This window comes from Halichoerus grypus, chromosome 4 (genome assembly GCF_964656455.1).
Source record: "Halichoerus grypus chromosome 4, mHalGry1.hap1.1, whole genome shotgun sequence".
NCBI lineage: Eukaryota > Metazoa > Chordata > Mammalia > Carnivora > Phocidae > Halichoerus > Halichoerus grypus.
The window spans coordinates 55,447,981-55,462,956 of NC_135715.1; the positions used below are offsets into that span (position 1 = coordinate 55,447,981).

A 14,976-nucleotide genomic window follows, 5' to 3' on the forward strand; every position below is an offset into this window, starting at 1 on the left:
AGGAAGGGAAGGGGAGCGAACGCCTGTCTCTTTCTTTGCAATCCAGTGAGGGCAGCTTTGGTCCCCTCGGGGCTGCACCTAGCGGGCAAATAAGTTGCCAGGGCTTTTATTCACCTCTAGTAGCACTCTCTTCCTTACATCCAATTATGACTTTAAAATAGAGGCAACAGTGAAAAGGAGAGGAAGATAATGAAACATGAGTCAAAAATGGCAGCTGGTGAATATTTGGTAATTGCTTTCCCTTGTAGTATTTCATTTCTGTTCCCGCATGTTGCACAGTAGCCTGTGGGGAGAAAAACAAAACAAAACAAACAAACAAAAAAACCCCACCACCAACAACAAAAAATAACTCCAAAGGATTCAGGAAAACAATATCAAATGCACTTTAATGACACTCTTCATGGGAGACAGGATAGAGGTAAATGAGCATTCTAAGTTTGCTTCTTGGTGACTTAAACATCATAAGAAAGCCTAGAAAAGTATATATACATCAATAATTCAGAGTGAGTAAAATGATTCTGGGTTTCTTTTCTCTTTCTTATGTCAATACCCTAAAAAAAGGTTAAAAAAAAAAAAAGAGAGGAGAGTGTTTACAGTACTCAAGGTAAAATATTTTCATACAATACTGGAAAAGACAAACTCTAACTCATGTAGGTAACGCATGTGATAGCCTGATTTGGGAGAAAAGAATCAATGCTTATCTACAACAGGCCTCTTGGATCTCTTTTCGGTGAGGTTTTTTTGGCTGGCCATTCTCCAGGTTAACACAATGGAGAACTCCTAGTTCTTGAAGGAAATTTTCAGAACGAATAATCAGAAAATCTAACAATCTACTGGGAGACTCTACTTTCGATGCTATTTGTAGTTGAACTTTTAATCAAAGCACAGTTTTGTGACGTCCAGTCCCTTCACCTTCTGCCAGAAATTGGATCTAAGTGGAAGCATCAGCAAGCATCAGTTCTTCCCTCCCCCACATCGAAACCACTGGGATCAGAGTAACCGATTCGCTGTTGACCTTGAGGTTCTGCCTGCTTCCAAACACAGCCTGGAGTTTCCTGTGACTTTTACCCTAGCAGGAACCATGCCCTTCATTTAGAAAGAGTATTGGTGAGAGTAGGTAGAGTAGGCTATGGATTGTGAACAGGATCCTTTGTTGGGTTGCAGTGAAGTAGCTGGAGTAGGAAAGTAAGGTGCTGGGCTCTGTTCTTTACGTGACGTCCCTTGACTCATTGCCTTTTCTGTCCCTCAGCTTTGTGCTATGTAAGGGTCCTACTTTGGTGGTAACACATTTTATGTGATGCTAGAAACCACTGCTCACTGTGCCCTTCTCAGATGTGGGATATTTCCAATCATTAATTTCAAAGTAAAGTATTTCTTTTTCTTTTCTTCTTTCCAAAGTAAAATATTTCTTTAGATGAGGTTTTGGTCTACATGTAGAGATAAGAAAGATGACCTATAAGAGCAAGTAACAGGATCATCCAGTCCTGTAGAGCTTGATTTTACTTTTTGGATTGGGATGGCCAATAAGCTGGTTTCATGGAGCTATGACTTTTCCATGAAAGTCGTCAGATAGAACTTCCTGCGCTAACAGCAATTGAGCAGGGTCTGGAGAAGGGCAGGGAATGCCCCTGAAGCTGCTTAGAAGCCCCAGACTCCTTTCTACAGAACAGATCATGTTTTCCCCATAATTCGCTGTTCTAGCTTGGCCGTGATCTGTGTCCCTGTCAGTGTGGCCAACAGAGTTTTACTTCTCCTTCCAAAGTCCTCTCTCCTCCAGACTCTGTGCAAAAGAGATGTTTCGGTAAATGTTTAACAGCTAGTTCTCCAAGGGGGAAAAGCCCTGGCTTATCACATTTGCCAATTTCCAGTCGTGTAAACACTACCTCCACAGCCAATTTTAAACTATTGCTGTAACGTCACTCAGTATGGAGTTGGGAGCGCATCACTGTGTGATATGTTCGCCAGACAATTATGGTAGATGTAAATAATCTCAAGAGCGCAGAAAATAAAAGAGTAGTGAGATAATTAGGAAGTGAGGAGTTTTGAATAGTTGTTACCTTTGTTTTTATTATAACTAATTGTACATTTATATAATTTAATTTTTAGTCATGGCTGTGCTTCGCTTGCAGAATTCCTAAAACATTTAACAACTGGTATACAAACCAACTCTGGCCCACCAGCCTGTCTTGGGCTGGGAGAAGAGTGGGAAAAAGGAGAAACGAAAGGGCATGGTTAGTCCTAAAAGGCCTCTATGCCATTCAGACTTTCTGAGCCTTGGGTCCACGAATTCATAGAAATAGCGCGAGTTGATATTGGCCTGGACTTCGGAGTTAGACATGTGGGTTCCAGACCCAGCTCTACTATTTGCTGGCTGTGTGACCTTAAACAAGGTCCAAACTCTCTCAGCTTAACTTCTCACCGGTACAATAATAGTACCTGTTTCATAAGGTTGTTATGGGGATGAAATGAGAATAATATATTCAAAGTATTCAACTTACTGTGTCACACAGTAAACCTTCAATAAATGGTAGCCACGAGTCCTGTTACTATTATTAACCTGGCCCATTTCTAAAGTGTCAGAAGTAGCCATGGGTAGTGATGGGATCTATTTCAGATGCAGGTTCATGCAAAGACTGTTAAAGATAATCTTCTTTGTATGGGCTGACCTCCATTTCAGCATCTACTATTTATGTAGGCACAGCCTCCAGGGGAGGAATGTCCACACCTCCTGAAAAAAAATCATTCTCACAGATGCCTGGAGTTTAAGTACCAGCAACTCATTTCTTGCTGTAGGTGGGGCTCTCTCCCTAGGCCTACTTCTAAAATGCAGATACCCCTTAGAAACTGAGTCATTAAGTCAGCACCTGGGTGTGAATGAGGTCCTGGGATCCCAGGGCTCTTCACGGGACAGACTCCAGACTCTGGGAAATCTAAGAATGAGGATCCTGGAGTGGGTGGGTGATGCGTTCAAGGACACGGAAGACTCCACAGCCGGTTCCCACGCCCCCTACTCCACCCCCTGCTTCCAGGTTGACCAGTTCTTTAAGCTGAGCTGCCTTTAAAAGCAAATCCCCTCCTATCTCTCTCTCTCTCCCTAAACCCTCAGGTATCCCAGAACAAAGACCTGGTTGACCCCTGGGACCATAGTCCACTGATGAGGTGGGAACACTGCTGAATATCTGGGGTCAGTCTTCCTTTTTCAAGAACACCAAATTGTAGTCAGTTGGCCGGGTTCTAATCACGGCCCTAACCACTTGATGTGTGACCTTGGGAAGGTCATTTCATGTCTCAGAATCTCTATTATTTCTAGTATATTGAAGATGCCGTTAAGGATTAACCTGAGACTGGAATGCGGGAGCGTTTTGTGATGCCCGAGCTCACCACCACAGGCTCTTTTGGTGCTGTTTTCTCTTCTCCACTCATTGTTTTTGGTTTGCTCTTTTTTCTTCAACTCCTCACAAGTGGCTATGGGGAGAAAGGCCTTCTTGGGAGCACCGTTGATGGATGAAAATAAAACATTTCTACCCTTTATTCTAAACATTCTTAAGTACTGAAAATACAAGTTCCTATCTGGGGCTACCCATTCATAATACAGTCTTGTGTGCAATAATAACCAGAAGTTATTCCCCTTTTGGCTCAGGTAACAGCACAACAAGAAGGCAGAGGTGATGTTGGCAGGAATCCTAAGGCCCCTGTGGACTGTAATTATATGCTTGTTGAGGTTTTGTCTGTTGGTTTCTCTGGGGCACCTGTGATGCTAGAGAAATGTTTCCGAGTAGCTGAGTATCAGAAACCAGGGGAGGGACTGCGGCTTCTCGAAGTATCAAACTTACAGGCAAGGAGATCTGAGGTTTTGGGGAAGGGCCTGGGGATAAAGGAAGGAACCAAGTGAGCCAGTCTCTCCCAGGGCTGGCCAACCAGCCTCAGCTTGTTCCCAGGCTGTCTGTGTGGTTTGAGGGCAGAGCTGGTGCCCTGGGAGGATGTTCTGACAGAGCGAGCAGGTTACAACCCTTTCCTTGGGACTGTGACCTGATGTTTGCCTCAGTCGGTGATGTGATGTTTATTGGCCCCCTCAGGGCGCCAACCTAACAAAAGGTTGGCCCCGCGGTCTCAGCGATGGCTGTGTGACTAGAGGGGGCTGCATTATGAAATCTTCTGACTGGCCCCACCCTTCTGGTGTTTGGGGTGTGGGTTGGCAGCACAGGTGGCTGGAGGAGTACCTAATTTGGGGGGGGAGGGTATTGTGTTTCGGGATCACTTATTTTTGGTGGGGAAAAGACTGCTGATGGCCAGCCAGGGCAAGTTGCCTGAAACTAAGTACTCACTTGGAGGCCTGCCCAGATGCAGCCGAGGTGGCCGAGGTGAGGGAACGGGGCAGAGAGCAACGTCTGGGTGGCGGAAGGCTTGCTCAGTTCTAACAAGCATTGTGTGGGGTTTGGGTGCCATGCTTCTCAGCGACCAGAGAGTAGGCAAAGAGAGAACAGAAACATCAAACAGGAGGGAGAAGAGGGTCTACTGGGAAGGCTGAAAGGTGTTCACCTTTGAACAGAAGAGACAAAGTCGATTAAACATGCTTACTTTCTTCAAATACACAAGAGAGACTTCTACAAGTAGGTGTTGAATTGTTCTGACAAGCAAATATGAGAAAGCAGTCTATGTAGAGGCAAGATGGATTTTTGTCGTCTTTTCATTCACACTGCAACAGGGAGCTGATAATAGTTGACCAGTGACAATGTTTGTGTGCTGAATGGGGCCCTTGGAGCTCTTAGACGGTAAGAAAAAGAAAGAGGACGCCCCCCCCCCCCCCCAGGTGGATGAGCCACCTCTGACCTCCAGAGGTCAGAGGTCCTGGGCACACCCTCCCAATTCCTTGTGTTTGATGCTGAGTTGTGGTTCTGGTTTACAGACTATCAAGAGTAAAGTGGGTTCTTCGCATGATATAAAAGAGTTCGGCCCCAGTGGAAGGATTGATGGATTTTACAATCTGATAATAAAACTCTCTGAAGAGAGAACGCCCTCCCAGAGGTGGGAGATTAATTTTATCTTTTTTCTCAACGGCTTCTCTTCCCCTGCATCTTGCCTGTTCTTTTCTCCTACTTGCTCGACAGAGGGCGAAGAGGTTTTCAAGAGAGCACCATAAACATGAGGACTTTGACTCCAGAACAGGAAAGGACAGGCCAGGCTGATGGCAAGCCCACAGCAGCCTGCCAACAGAGGTCACCCTGGCAGCCTCATGATGTGATGTCACCTCCAGCCTCATGCCCTGGCCATCTCCTCATGTCCAGGCAGCTTAGCTCTGACCCTAAAGTTCCCGGGAAGGTGTCAGAGTTGTGTCTGGTTGGTCTGAAACATGACTCTGAGCTGGCCAGGTCCCCTTCCCCAACCTGCTGCCCTCACACATTTCAGAGTTCGCTTGGTCTGAAATAGACTGAAGAGAGAAGGAAGAAATGATTTGGACACTAAATCTCCTTTCAACCCCAGCAGTCTGCTTCATGGTCTCGGTGCCTTTTGCTCATGTGGGAAGCAGTGGAAAAGGGCAGTGGGGGTGCAGGACATCACCATTCGGACTGAATCGGATTACAAATGCTCTATCAAGCTCTACTGACAAATCAGGACAAGCATCACACCAAGGTCTTGAATCACAGGCTGTTTACCTACTATAATGCCCATGGTAGACAAATGCTAAATACCACAAAGTACCTGAGACAAAAAAAGAAAGGAAGGAAGGAGGGAAGGAGGGAGAAGAATAAAAAGAAGCCTGGGGTCCTGGCATTCGGAGATTCCCAGGGACACAGGCAGAGCGTCTGGGTGCGGGGTGGCTGCGCCCCAACGTCCGGTGGCCTCTGGCTTCACATCTCGGCTTCTGAGGAGCAGACCTCCGCGGCAGTGATGGCGATCCCGATGGCCAGGCTGCCGTTGTCGGAGAAGAGCTGGGCCAGCGAGGTGTTGAGGATGAGGCAGTCCCCGTCAGTGATCACTGAGTCCACGCACTCGAGAACAGACCGGGGCGTGGCCTCCCATTTGAGACGCCGATGGTTTCTGTTGAGCTCCAGGCGATAGGTGAAGCAGTCGGCCTGGGTGGGGGTCCCGATCAGCATCATGGTGGCAAAGAACTGGGGGTGCCCTTCATGCCTCTCCTGTTTCCTAAGCACCAGCAGAAAGTGGTGGCCCAGGCAGGAGTGCATGATGATCCAGTCGGCTGGTGCGGGGAGGTGCATGTCCGTGGCCAGGAAGACGATCTCCGCTCCCTGAAGGATGTCGACCCTGTGCATCTGCCGCAGGTGGGGCACCACCACCTCCAGGTGGCCTTCCCACTGGCAGGAGAACAGGGGGCACATGCAGGGTGTCACCTGGGCGGCGTGCAGCCCCGCCTCCTGGTGGTGGAGGTGGTGCGGGCGAGCGTGGTGGCGAAGGTGCGGGTGGGGGCGGTGATGGCGGTGGTGGTGGGTGAGGTGGTGAGGGGGGAAGTTGCCTTGCTCTGGTGTGCTCTGGGTGACGGCTCGGCAGCTGGACACATACTGTGGGAGAAAGAGCAGAGGGTTAGTGGCTGAGGCCAGTCTCTCAGCCTCGCTGAGACTCCCCAGGTATGCCAAGTGGTAAAAGCAGACTCCCCAGTGCAGGTAGAGAAAGCTTGCTTGCTTGCTTTCTCTCTTTCTTTCTTTCCTCCTTCCCTTCCTTCCTTCTTTCCTCCCTCCCTCCCTGCCTTCCTTCCTTCCTCTCTTTCTTTCTTTCTTGAGGGGAGGGGGAGGGTCAGAGGGAGAGGGAGAGAGAGAATCTCAAGCAGACTCCGTGCTGAATGTGGAACCCGACCCGGGGCTCAATCTCACAACCCCGAGATCATGACCTGAGTCGAGATCAAGAGTCTGACACTTAACCGACTGAGCCACCCAGGCACCCAGAGAAAGCTTTATTTCTTAAAAAATGAGAGGACTGCCAGACTGTTTTCCAAAGTGGCAGCACCATTTTATAATTCTCATCAGCCATGTAAAAGGATTCCAATTTCTCTACATCCTTGCCAACACTTGTGATTATCTGATTTGACAAATACTTTTATGAGGCACAATTAATTGTTTTGAGTGTTTTACCAGATTTAGATGCTGAGACTGTTAAGTCTTCTCCATGATATTTCATTTTGGTATAGAATCTAAATTTTTCCAATTAAAAATAGAAGCTCCTGCAAAAGATTCTTCCCTGAAAAAAGAGATTTTCCAAATCTAATATTACATTAAAACAAAACAAAATAAAACAACCCAAAAATTGAGGTAGATGCCTTGGGTGGTTGAGATTCTGAAAATTCAGTCCAAGAAAATACAATATTTATGTCTTGCTGATTCTTTAATAAGATATTGAAACAAATAGGCAATTTCCCCCTCAACATGCATTATGATGGTCACTAGTCATAAAGGACAAAAAAAAAATTTTTTTTTCTTTTTTGATACTGTTAATATTTTTGTGCAGGCATTGGAGGTCAATGGAATTTCTGACTCCCTTTCTTATCACTGCTATTATTTTTAGAACAAAGTTTCAGTAAGTGCCCGTCTGTCCTTCCCGTGGGGCCAGCAGCTGTGCCATCTTGGGTGCCCTTCTCCTGGGTCCTAAGGTGGGGTGCAGAGCTGATTAGGTGCAGTTGGGCCACCGTTCCCAGACAGGGGGGCCTCACTCTGATTCCTGGGGCTCCACCTCACCAGCCACATTTCTGTCCTGTTCCAGGCTCACTGCTGCCAGGCAGCTTCCCAGGGGCTCAAGTCGAGGCGCCCTCCACCCTCAGACTCTCCCGACCTTCTGCTCCTCGTGGCGGTGTGTCCACAAATACTCTCAAAACCACCAGGAGCTGTGACGGCCCCTTCTGATCAGGTATCAGTAGACATTTATTGAATACTTTCTATGGCCAGACCAGAGGGTGCTAGGGGTCCAGCTGTGAGCAAAATAAACTGCGTTTCTGGCTGTGGGGGGCACAGACATTAGCGTGCATATCATTAACTGTGATTTTCGCAAGGGTCCTCCGTGTGACATGAGGACTATGATTCATATATTTCAGCTGAAGAAACGGGCTCCCGTGGTAATGGTCCCAAGGTCACAAGGCTTGTAAGCGAAAGACTGGGGTCTGTTTGCATGCCTCCTGACTCTGCACACAGAGGCTCTGCTCTCCCTTCCCTCCCTTCGGTTATCCCTGCCTCCAGCACCGGGTCCCTTCTGCCCTAGCTCTCCAAGCCCTTTCAGAAGGACGACAGGTGCCTTTGGGCCCTTGCCTCCTCCCCTCATTTCCTTCCCGCCCCAGTGTGCAGAGGGTGAGGGCAAAGGTCTGCCTTGCCAACTCTGGTCACGGCGGCTGCCAGAGTTTCTAGCTGCCTGGGCTCCGAGGAGGGCTAATGGTGGGGGCCAGGCTAGCTTTCCTCTCTTTAGGGCATCCGGGGCACCCCCATCCACTGCAGATACACACCCACATGGTGTGCTGGGATGGTCACCGTGTGGCCGAGGTGACCTGGAGGCAGGTGGGGGTCAAACTAACTCTGCTCCCGGAGTAGTCAGCTCCAGCTGCCGGTTTCCGTGCTCTGCCTCGGGAATGCAGCAGACCTGGACTGGGAGCTCCCGGGGCCCTTTCAGTAGTTCTCGCCCTGTTCCTGGACGGAAGCTAACGGGCAGCCTGCTGTCACCAATCCTGCACGCCTACCAGGCTCATGAAGGACTAGTCTGTGTTCCAGAATCCTGCTAGTGATGAGCCTGACTTACCCTTTAGTGTTAAATGTAGGAAGGGAACTAACTAGTATATAGCCTCTACTAAGAATTAGGCAACAAATAAGTTGGTGTTTTTTTACGTAATTATTTCATTTAATTTTTCACAGAAAAGATCAATTCCCCTTTAAAAAAAAAAGGACATTAAATCTGGCTTAGTTCCTACCTGCCTGCTGGTGGCATGTACCATTTGGTCAGTGGGCGAGGGGGAGTTCCTCCCACCCCTTGGGGTTGTACAAAAGTCCAGGGCTGACACACTCTGTCAGCCAGGGGCCAGCCCTCCCCCCCCCCCCCAGGTCCAAAGCTTATGGTTCTAGCAGCCTCAGGCCTGGCAGCTAAGCTCAAGGCGGCCTGGTCTCGGCCTCTCATGGAAAGCCCCAAGCACTGTTCCCTCTCCCAGCCTCTGAGAAGCTCCTCTCTCTCACTTTGTCTTTACAAAAATCACTAGAGAAACATACTACATTTGTCTTACAGATGAAGAAACACAGAGAGGTTGAGTCACTTGCCCAAAGTCACGGGGCTTGTAAGGGGAGCAGTTGGGAATAGAGCCCAGATCAGTCAAAGGTGACATAGATCACAGACTGGCAGTCAGCAGACTTTGGTCTTTTTCACTGTTTACTTGTCCAGCAGGCCTGATTAGGTCAGTTTCCCTATCAAAATATTTCTCTTCAAGGGTTGCTTGGGGATCAAATGAAATAATGCCTGTAAGACAGCTTTAATAACGACATCAAGTATTACATCAAGATGGCATTTCCATTTAGATGTGGTTTTGGGGGATTACTCTGGTGGCCTTCTGCCTCAGTCCGTGCCTGCCTCTGTCTGTCCTGGTCCACTGATCTTTGCGCTTGCGGAGCACCCTGGGCTGAGCACAGGCCAACATCAGGGCTTAGAGACCCCAACGTCACACTTGTCCTGGGGTCTCCTGTCACAACACCGACCCATGACAACAGACCATCTGGAAATTCCCATCTCAGAAATGGGTCTCTGAGCTCATTATTCTCCGCAAGCCCTTCTCCAGATCCATTTTCCGTTTCCCGCAACCTGCTCTGTTCAGCTAATATTAGACACGTGAAATCAGAGTAGGACGGGCTGGGGAAGAAATACCTTCACCTTCCTTTCTTCCCTCCCTCCAAACTCCTGCCAGCCATTGGCCAAACCCAATCAGAGACCTGCCAGAAGGGAGCCCAGAGTTGCACTCAACAAGGACCTGCTCCCTTTGAAAATGGTGCTGGGTGAGAGGCGCAGGTGCAGAGGGAATGCCCACCTGTACGCAAATGTCTCAGTTCCCTCCTCTGGGATATTTGCTGATCTGGCTGGGCTGGGCCTCCTGGGCTGAAATTTGACTAGGCTGATAGAAGGGGGAGACAGATGCATGCCTACAATTCATTTAGCCATTTGATAAAAACGTATGATGCAGCCCCTAATACATGCAAGGGGCTGAGAATCCCCCACAGAGTAAGACCCGAGTTCCTGCCTCTGTAGCTCACTATGAGTTTGTATAATATAGAATGCAAAACTTCAGGATGTGGGGGGGCGCTAGGGCAAAGTAGGGGAGGTAGCTCTTCTAGTCAGGGTGAAGCGACATTTACACTGGGCAAGGTGTGAAGAGTGGATGCTCTAACAAAAGAGGTCAAAGGTTTGATGATGGGGCAAATAGCAGAGAGGACAAGTCCCGTGTGGCCGGGTAGATGGAGGCCGGTAGAGATGGAGCAGAGGTGGCCATAGTGCTGGAGGGCTGTCCGAGGCACCGAGATGGCACCAGTGCTCAGGGGAAGGCATTAGGGGGCCCAAGAGACACAGCTCCATGCCTTAGAGTGCTCCTGTGGGCCCAGGAGGGGGCCAGTGGCCAGTCCCCACGCTTGTCCAACCAGAGGACCTTAGCAGTGGCCATTCCACGTGGACTCTCTGTTACTTCCTTTTGGCCTCATCTTCCACGAGCCTATTTTCATTTTTTAATTGCTGCAGAGAGACAAAGCCGGGGGGCGTCATCCAAAGGGACCGAAGTGAATGACTATGCAAATAAAGCACGATATTATAAACTCAGTGAGCCCGTGCCCTTACTGTGCCCCAAGAAGGCTCTAAGAATAAACACCGCCTTAATTCTTCACCTCGTCCTGCTCCATTTTCTGATGTAAAATATGTTTCATTGAAACGATCTTTGGGTGAGTGAGGTCACAGGGCTTCTGGCAGGGAGAAAAGGATTCTTTTAATTGGCAAAATGCTAATCGTTTTGGAAAATGAATTCTAATCTTCCCATCTAATACAGTGGATGTGTGAGTAATTACTTTGCTTCACTAAACTGTTAATGCAACATTGGTGATTACACTAATTAAAACTAATGAACTCTTACAGACTGATAAACTCCTCAGTCAGACAGCGGATGCCTTCCTCCCATTGGCTGTATTTAACTTCCCATTTGGAAGAGAGATCTTGAATTAACCTTTAGAATAATGTGCAAAATTGGGTTTAGAAGTGTTGGGCTTTATGGACTGGGTATAATTCTTTCCCCAAGCATTAGTGAGACCATTTCCACTGAGGGTGTAATTGAATTTAAAAAACCGCCTTCTTTAATTTTATCAGCCACACTTCCATGGTTGGTAATGGCTATGCCTCCAAATCCTGGCCTCCAAAGAGGAAACCTTCCTCTGGAAAATCGCATGACCCTTTCTCCAGCATCTGCTCTCTGTGATCAGCAAGCCCTGCTATTGCATTTCAGCAGGAGGAAGGTTTGTACCCAGTTTCAAATGACAGGCATTTGTTCGGAGTTTGCTCTGAGTTTGCTCGTGCCCTCATTTGTGAGAATGACTTAACCGGGGTTTCCAGTGCCTGAAGGGCAAGGGCAGTGATGCTATCCCTAGAGACGCATTTCACGAACAGGAAGAGCAGATGGGGGAGGGGGTAACACTTCAGGGCAGGTATCAGAGTTTGGGGATCAGATCAAGGCCTGAACCAAGTCAGGAATCAGGTCTGCTAAGAAGAGGGAGTAATTATAACTACTCCTAGGTCCCACTCTGTAGTGCTTAAAATTTTTCACTGTTTCCGGGAAGGACGGTCAAGGCTGAAGGCTGAGTGTCGCCTATTCCATTTTCCTGGGATGCCCTGGCTCTTCACCTCTTTTCCTCAAAACCTAGAATGACTGTACACGTGCACACAAAACCCGGGAGGACTCTGGAATGCCTTCCAAACAGTTAAAAAAATAAGTTCAGCTGAGATAGAAAACAACGCTTTTGTCACCTGGGATAGGACATCTTCTGTAGCAAATGTGTCTCATGCTCCAGACTTAGTTATACTTGGTCCACAGATGGATGGGATCTTCCTGTGGACAGCATGATAATGTCTAGAATTTTCTCTAAAATACTTTTAGAGGAGGGAATGTGATATGAATGTATACCTTTTTAACCTACACTCTAGGGGCTGTCAGTTCCCTAATGAGGAATTCACACTTTGAGGGGATCATCCAACATTTTATCAGGAAGGCCACACTCCAGAGGTAACGACTCCAACTGCCTCAATTAGTATCCATATTTCTGATCCACACCAGATGCTAATTAACATTTCGCAGAGGTTTTCATTGACGAAATTAGTAGTGAGTTAATCAGAATAATAAATGCTAGAAATGGACTCGCCCTGATGAAATTTGTGGTTTTCAAGCCATGCTGATTGGCTTAAATGCTTCAGAGAGATTCTTCACTTTAGGGATGGGCCTGGAAGCTTATTCCCTAAATATTCCTGTATCTGGCCGCTGAGTCGAGGACCACCTTGAGGAGATGCTGATTACTTGCCTCTGTTATACCGCTGCATACAGAATTTCTTGACTGATGACCAACATTATCTTTAAATCGAGCGAGGAGATACCAGTTATCAAGCGCACAAAAGCCTTGGGTCTTGGGGTATGTATGCCATTCACCAGTTAGAAAAGAGGAACGTGAAAATTTTGGTGGACAAAACTGTTTAAAACCAAGGTCCAAGGGCAAAGAGCAATGAGAGGGGTCCATACAGGTGTCTACAGATACCAGTGCTATGGCTTCCAAAGCCTCTAGGCCAACCTGGTCATCGTATAAATACAGTACAGTCTCATTCTGGGAGGGGCTGGGAAGGACTATGTGGGTGATATTTTGAACCCAAGAAACATGACTCAGTCCTTGAGCTCTCAGGGACCTTCTTTAGTACCTAGATCCAGGCCCTTGGCTGCCCAGGGTTGGGTGATTTATGTCTGAATAGGTTCCATGCCTTTTGAGAGCCTTCAGGGTGGGGACTTACCGTTCACATGACCTCACTGCTAACACAGTGCCTGGCATGCAACAGATGCTTGCTACATATTTGTCATGCTCATCGGTGTCTCAGCGACAGCTTTCCATATGAGGCTCGTGCTGGTTCTTGTCCTTTATATCCTGTAGGTGGGTCAGCCACAGTCCCAACTGGTGCTGTCTGTTTGAGACCGATCAGCCTCTGTAAGACGGATGCCCCCATTCTCTCTGCCCAGTGAATTCAAGCAGCAGTGAAGACCTGTCCACAGAATCCCCTACTTATTGCAGCTCACACTGAAAATCACTAGCTCAAGGCCTTCTCTCCTCAACTCGGTTGGAAGTTATTGAGAGCAAGGGGCTCTGTTTGGTTTCCCCCGTGCCTAGTTCAGCGACGGGCAAATCCAGCACTTTGCTATGTGTGGCATCTGGTAGACTCTCAATAAATTTTTGTTGCTTGAGTGAATGCATGCATGCGTGATTTATAAATGGAACCCTGTTCTGGACCATATCCGTAGGAAAGCTCTTTGTTTTCAGTTGGAGGCTCTGTCCTCCGCTCCTATAGAAATATGCGGGATGTGTGTGGGTGTGTGTGTCCGTGTGAGTCCCCAGCTATGGGCTTATCAGGAAGGTCTCCTGGCAGCCCCTCGCCCAGAACCCGACAGCGATGGGACATAGAGTATGTACTGGGCTCTGACCGGGAGGAAGGCAATGAGGTGTGCTCAGCTGCCAGCACAGGAAGTAAAATGAAAGCTTTGAAGAACATACTTTTCATGTCAGAGAGGTATGATTATTTGCTTTTACTCTTTATGGAGATTACTCTAAGCCTCAGGCCTTCCTTTAATCAATTGCAGATAGCTTTTTATAAGTTTTGGGAAAGACAGCCTGCTGGATCAACCCAGGAAATCTGCCCACCTCCTAGACTGATCTAGACCCACTTTCCCTCCCTATACCTCAGCAGGACCGCTGGCCTAACAAAAGGCTGAATGCACCCATACTTCCTTATTAGTTATTTTCTGCTTGTAGTCACCAGGAAGTAACTTCCGTCCAACCAAAGCTTATTGGCCCTCTTCCAGCTCTACCTCTCCTCATGAGACGAGGAACGAATGGGTTGTGTCTACCCAGAGCCCCTGAACTGGACCTTGTAGCCCACGCTCCAGATAACTGGGATCCTGGAACTCTCTACCCAGTGGCTCTAAGTCAGCTTCCTGCAGCTAAGCTATTCCTGGGATCCAACATCCAGAAGGTGGACCATTAGACATGAGATGTGGCCGATGGGTGACTATTTTGCGGGGGATATGCACAGATCTTGGATGTGTGGCTAGTGGGGCTTCACTTGCCTTTGCCTGAGACCTATCACAGTGCAGGATTAAGCCTCATTAGGAAGAGAGTGAGACAGGTCATTGGCTGGGGGCTGTGGCCATGAAGATCACTATGAGGGCATAATTATTAGAGTGGGAGGGTAGAACATATTTGAAGAGTCTCTTACCTTGATTTTTATTTGTAAGTATCAGGACTTGTAAGTATGTGGACCTCCATTTGCACTTTTGCCTTGAGCCCTGCAAATGTGAGGGGCGGGCCTGCAGTCAAACCAGGGAGTCAGAGGAGTGCTGCTCCGCTCTTCATTGATTCTTGGGCTCTGCCTTTCATCTGCGAGATTTTGAGCCTGCTAATGAGCGTTATGGGTCTTGTAGATGAAAGACTTTTTCTTAAAAGCAACTTTTTGTGTAGTCAGATGTTTATATCTGCAATTGGCAAGTGAAACCTGGTGCTCGTGTGAGCAGTTTAAAGCTGAAAAATAAATGAATTGGAGCCCCATTACCGTGAGCATCTCCATGGGATGACTCTAGGGCTGAGGGAGTGACGTGAGGGGCGTGTGCGTAGCATGCTGGGAGCACTGCTCCAACCAGTCTGGACAAGCGCAGGCTGTGGGCGATAGGGCTGCTCAGGGGGTGGTGGGAGTCCGCGCCATCACCCGGCACGAGCGCGTGGGTGGCTA

General features: G+C 48.1%; 1 protein-coding gene across 1 annotated transcript in view; it reads right to left on the reverse strand.

Moving 5' to 3' along the window:
- Nucleotides 1-368: 368 nt before the first annotated feature.
- The window catches only part of SIAH3 (siah E3 ubiquitin protein ligase family member 3), a 69,379-nt gene continuing 54,771 nt past the window's right edge, over nucleotides 369-14,976 (reverse strand). Inside the window, exon 2 of the mRNA XM_036071073.2 lies at nucleotides 369-6,518. Within this exon, the coding sequence (XP_035926966.1) occupies nucleotides 5,850-6,518 (669 nt within the window). The 3' untranslated portion in view covers nucleotides 369-5,849. The remainder of the gene's footprint in view (nucleotides 6,519-14,976) is intronic.